This window comes from Microtus ochrogaster, unplaced genomic scaffold (genome assembly GCF_000317375.1).
Source record: "Microtus ochrogaster isolate Prairie Vole_2 unplaced genomic scaffold, MicOch1.0 UNK6, whole genome shotgun sequence".
NCBI classification, from domain to species: domain Eukaryota; kingdom Metazoa; phylum Chordata; class Mammalia; order Rodentia; family Cricetidae; genus Microtus; species Microtus ochrogaster.
In genome coordinates this window covers 9,069,058-9,075,119 of record NW_004949104.1, presented here as the reverse complement: position 1 = coordinate 9,075,119, position 6,062 = coordinate 9,069,058, and the positions used below count along the sequence as shown (strand labels likewise).

General features: G+C 43.6%; 1 protein-coding gene across 3 annotated transcripts in view; it reads right to left on the bottom strand.

Annotated features, from left to right (window-relative positions):
- Positions 1-6,062, bottom strand: part of Fam53a (family with sequence similarity 53 member A) — a 33,153-nt gene that overhangs the window by 11,157 nt on the left and 15,934 nt on the right. For 2 of the 3 annotated variants that reach the window (XM_005366074.2, XM_026788771.1), the window contains exon 2: positions 5,210-5,444. The exons of the other annotated variant lie outside the window; for it this stretch is intronic. In XM_005366074.2, coding sequence (XP_005366131.1) covers positions 5,210-5,287 — 78 coding nt within the window. In that variant the 5' untranslated portion in view covers positions 5,288-5,444. The remainder of the gene's footprint in view (positions 1-5,209; positions 5,445-6,062) is intronic. 3 annotated transcript variants of the gene reach the window in all.

The window sequence follows — 6,062 nt, the reverse complement described above, 5'->3', positions numbered from 1 at the left end:
TTCCAGGACAGGCTCCAAAACCACAGAGAAACCCTGTCTCGAAAAACCAAAAAAAAAAAAAAAAAACAAAAAAAAAAAAAAAAAGGTTGAAGACTTTATTAAACATTTATTTTCTGTATGGGTGGTTATGTATAGCTATAGTGCACATGTTAAAATGAGAAGCAGCTTATGGGAGTCAGTTATGTCTTTAAAAACCATGTGGGTTCCAGGATCAAACTCAGGTTGCCAGGCTTGGCAACAAATGCCTTTACCCACTGAGCCCATTGAAAGTTTTTTTTTTTTAACCTAACAAAATCTACCTGAACAAACGGACATCATCCAGACCCACTACGTGCTTCCTCATACTTGCTCTTGAAGTTTTGGCCTTTTCCTTTTGGATGGTCTATACTAATGGTCTTTTAAACCTCACCACCCAGTTCCTTTTCAGAAAGATCCTGAGGGGCTAGAAAGACAGTTCAGCAGTTAAGAAACAGCTCAGCACTGGTTACTCTTTCAGGACTCCAGTTCAATTCCCAGCATGCACACAGACGCTCACAGCCATCTGTAACTCCATTTCCAGGAGATCCAATGCCTTCTTCAGGCCTCCTCCAGCACCAGGTAGACATGGTGTACATATATTCAGGCTAAACACTAATTCATGGAAAATAAAAATAAAGCTTTAAAAAAAAAAAGACTGAGGGTCTGGAGTGATGACTCACTGGTTACAAGCACTGGCTGCTCTTCCAGAGAACCTAGGAACTGGGTTCAATTCCAATTCCCACACCCACATGGCAGCTTACAACTGTCTATAACTCCTGTTCCAAAGAATAAAATGATCTCTTCTGGTCCCACAGGTGGCTGCGCAAAAGTGATACACAAACATGCATGCAGGCAAAACACCCATAACACAAAAATGAAGAAAAAAAAAGACTGAGCCAAGACCCAAGAACCCTTTACTGGTCATGACAGTCCAAATATAGTATCTTGATGGTCCTAGCTTGATGGTCCCAGTCCTGAGAAGGGTCCTGAGAGCAGAAAAAAAACCCTCCAGGAAGGCAGATAAGCCATTGACAGTCTCAAAGATAAGCAGAAAATGCCATAGCAACTGTACCAGAAGTCCTGGAGAACTACTGTTGTTTCACATATAGAGAAAGCAGGTGTTTAGCACATACTTATAATCCCAGCAGTCAGGAAGGTCAAGGCAAGAGGAATACTCCAAACTTCAGATTAGTTTGAGCTACTTAGCAAGACCCTTGTCTAGTCAATCAACCAATCAATAAGCAAGACAAGTGTAGTGATATATGCCTGTAATTCAGCAGTTGGGAATTTCATAGAGATAGAAAAAGAAGGATCAGGAGTTTGGGTATATAACATATTCAAGGTCAGGTGGGCTAAGTAAAACTCTATTCTCAAAACAAGAAAAAGAAAGAAAGGAAAAAACAAATAAAAATAAAAGAAGTTAAAAGTTGGGTTTATGACTCAAAAAGTTACCTTTTAACAACAGGTGCCTGTTAGCCGGGCGATGGTGGTGCACGTCTTTAATCCCAGCACTCGGGAGGCAGAGGCAGGCGGATCTCTGTGAGTTCGAGACCAGCCTGGTCTACAAGAGCTAGTTCCAGGACAGGCTCCAAAGCCACAGAGAAACCCTGTCTCGAAAAAACAAAAACAAAAAAACAAACCCCAACAGGTGTCTCTAGACAGGTCTTCCTCTGCAGTGGAGTATGTTTCCCCGAGCATAGCTGAATGGGGGTGGTGAACACATGACCAACCTGGACTCTGTGGGCACTGGACAACCTCAAACTAAGATGGACAGAGAAGGCTGCTTTATGGACACTGCAAATGGTGAAAGCTCTCATGACACTGTGCATAATTAGTGGGCTGCCCACAATGTTTGAATAGCTGCAAAAGACCACAGTCTTGGGCCAGCACAATGTTTCCTTCCAGGTGGCTGATAGCCACTCCACTAGCCAGCCAGTCCAACCACTTGCTGAGAGCAAGTACCTGATCTGTTTTCATAGCCCACCTTCCCTGGGCCTGCATCCTCAGGATGCACAGGAATGCACCCACAAGAATAACCTAATACACTCCAGGAAGAACAGGCCTTTCTCAGCCAACAGAAATGGTTCCTGGGATAATTGAGGAGCTGTGGGCCTGTACCTAACCAGATGTTTTTTCAGTGCACATTCAAGGACTGGTGCAGAATAGCCAGACTCTTCACAGAAGGCATCTACAGGGATCTATGAGAGATGGGATGAGAAGGTAAAGAACCCAATGACATGAGTGCAGACACTCAAGACAGTGGATCTAACACTGATCACACCCATTTGTAGAGATCAGTCTCTGTATCATACCACATCCCAGGACCTTGAGACATGGCAGCTTCTGGGCCTCCTTGAGAGATACTCAAGAAGGTAGATTTGCTGAAATAGCAGGCTCCCACTGGGCCAATTCAAGCCTGGCCCTGCCCAGATGGACATGGCTAGGGGCACCAACCACCCATGTTATACCATCTAAACCAGTGACACGATAAACCTTCCATGCTTCTTGCTTCCAGCTCAGTCACATCACACTTTCCTCTCTCCTCTTCCCAACAGCTAGCTCCTAGCCTTTTACTCTAGCTCTACTGCATCTATCCTGGACCAAGCTAATGTTGGTGGTCTTGGCTGGCCTTCTCTGCTTCCATTGACCCCATTACCCTCTTCCCATAGCTAGAGGGGACTGCTACTCTGATCTGAATCACAGCCCTTCTGCTTCAAGCCCTTGGCACCTAAGAGTCAAATCCTAGGACCAAGGCATATGTCTTAGTTATGTTTTCTACTGTTGTGATAAAATGCCATGACTAAAAGCAACTTGGGGAGGAAAGGGTTTATTTGGCTTACATATCCCTAGTCACAGTCCACTGAGAGAAGCCAAGGCAAGAATTCAATCAGGGTATGAACCAGAAGACAGAAACTAAAGCAGACGTTATGGAGGAATGCTGCTTACTGGCTTGCTCTGCACAGCTTGTTCAGCCTGCTTTCTTATACTACCCGGGGTGGGTACTATCCTTACTGAGCTGTGCCCTTACCATCAACTATTAGTCAAGAAAATGCTTAACCTTATTTTCTCAATTAAGATGACCAGGCTCGTGCCAAGTTGACAAAAACCAACCAGCATAGTATCTTCATTGCCACCAAGCTCTCATCCCAGAAAGCACTTATTGCCCAGGTCATTGCCCCTTTTCTCCAGCTACACTGGTTCCTTATCTCCCTGCCTCTCAGGAGGTAAGTAAACACTTTCCCAGCTCTGCATCAAAAGCCTCAATGCACAACTGAAATGCATATGTGAAATTCAGGTTCCAGTGTCCCCTGCTGTCTGAGAATACTCTAAGTCCAAATACATGTGACAGCTGGGCCCAACTACTTGTCAAATGCCCTGTCCTTGTTGTCCCCAAACCTACTTTCACAGCCAACAAAAAACTCCCATCTTCAACGTACACCCCAAATCATATCCCAGATACTCATTGTTGCTCTGGCAACCCAGCAATACATTAGACCACTGCCTTCACCAATCCTCCACCTATGGTCACAAACCATCTATGCCTCTCCACCCTTGAGGTAGCAGTCATTCAGATACAACCACACATTTTTCCAGGTCTTTCTGCAACAGCCAGACAATTCACTATCCTTCAAGCATGAGAGGCAAAGTAAGAAAAACTGGGTGTGCCTCAGACAGAGGGTACATAATATGACCAAATAAAATGAATAAAGATAGCAGAGATGGGAGGATTCAGTCCTGCTGAATCAGAGGAGTACTGAAGGACTCTGGCTTTAGAGGAGGACCAAGGTGCAGGATCAGGCACACACTGTGAGCCCATAATGACAGAGTCCATAGTGGCAAACATCAGCATCTGTCCCAACAACAGAGCCCTAAGACTAGGGGAGGTTCCTTGCATTCTCCTCTAGTTCTGCTAACCTTGAGCTCAAAAAGCAGTCTTGTGGCCCAAGAGCCAGAACTGTGGCCACCACAAGTTGTCCCCACCCAGCACATGGAGAGTCAAGCAAGCAGCACAAACAACCCAGACTAGTACCACAATTATAGCAATGGAGGCACTGAATGCTTAACGACTTTGAGTTTTATTAACATTTAATTATTTAAAATTTTACTTTTAAAACTGATATTCAGTTTTGTTATTAGAAAATTGCCAATGGGTGATGGCGCACGCCTTTAATCCCAGCACTTAAGAGGCAGAGGCAGGTGGATCTCTGTGAGTTCAAGACCAGCCTGGTCTACACAGCTAGTTCTAGGAAAGTCAAGGCTACACAAAGTTACCCTGTTTTGAAAAAAAAAAAAAAGAAAAGAAAAGAAAATTGTTAATTATGTTTAGAATGCCTCGACTAGGTGAATCTGCTTTTCCAAGTGTAAATTTTGTGAAAAGTTCACTAGGAAGAAAAAACATCTTTTAGGCATCCAAGTTTAGAAAGACTCGTGCCTACAGTCTGGGCATGAACATGTCCCAACACGGACATCATCATCATACGAGAGCTGAAGGAAAGAGCGAAGAGTTGTTTGCGTACTTTCTTTGTTTTGTGTTTCTGGAATCCCTAGCTGTATTCAAAATGTATCTGTGTTAGTGTCAAGTTTCATGGCACTGAAAACCAAAGACAAAACATTAAAGTGCATGTGGAGTCATGTAATAAGTAGTTACAAACATAAAACATTAAAACTAAGTAACCACTGGATATGACAGTATATACCCATAATCCCAGCACTCAGGACGCAGAGGCAGGTGGACTGAGTTGAGGCCAGCCTGGTCTACACAGCTAGTTCCAGGCCAGCTATGGGTACACAGTGAAAACCTGTCTCTGAAAAAACAAAAAAAAAAAAACCCTCAATAAATTAATTATGAATTAATAAAACAAATGACTTCATGGTTAAAAAAATAAAAAGAGACCCACCCACTAAACTAAAGCAGATGAACGAATCTGAGTTGATAAATCTGAGACATCCCTGGTAAGGGGCAGCAGGACCACAGGATCACTTACCCTGGCAGATCTGGTAAGCAGGCCACAGAAATCTGTGTTGGTCAGCTTTGCATTGGAAGTTGATTTGTTTGTGGTGATAATTAGACAAGACACTGGCTTCTGTCCAACGCCCCCACTCAGCTCTGTCTCCACCCTAAGTGTACTATCTCCGTGTCTATGTCTCCACACAGTGGGCTGTGCCCACTCTGACCCCCAAGCTGACTCACCGGGCCAGCCTCACGGGCCCTTCGGGTAAGGTCATCCAAACTCTGGTTCTGCAGCTTCTCTGTGATAAGAGTGACCATGGCCGGGGCTCTTCCTTGGTCCACATCTATGGGCACTGAATTTCCAGAACACTGGACATCAGCAGGCTCAAGTCATCAGGTCTGAGCTAAAACTCAGGGTTATAGCTCTGACTTAACTTTGCTGACCCATTTCCATGGACTCATCAGGGCTGTGTCTCTGTAAAGAGAAATTGCCACATGACCATATGTAGAATGCTTCCATCCATATTTCTGTTACATACGACATCTGTGTACACAAAATGTTCCTAATATCCCTCTGGAAAATACCTTCCCAATTCCAAAACAACCAAGCATGTTCCTTCCTAGAACCTCTAGTAACATCCTTTAATCTCCAGTAACTTTCTTGTAACATCTAGAACATCTAGCAGTTCTCAACCTATGGGTCACAACCACTTGGAGGGGGTGTGGAGCAACCATTTCACAGAGTTGCTTAAGAGTATTAGGAAACAAAGATATTTATATTATGATTTATAACAGCAAAATTACAGTTATGAAGTAGCAATGAAAATAATTCACCACAGCATGAGGAACTGTATTAAAAAGTCGCAGCATTAGGAAGGTTGAAAACCATTGATCTAGATGAAGACCAAGGCTTCTCCTCAAACAGCAAGAAAGCCTATGTCCCCAAAGTGCAATTAATGCATGAGAAGAGACAACGGCAGCCACACCCAGTGAGAACACCAGTAGCAAGCTGGGGCCCATACCAGAGGCCTGCTAGCTCTTTTTTTAAAATATTTATTTATTTATTTATTTATTTATTTATTTATTTATTTAT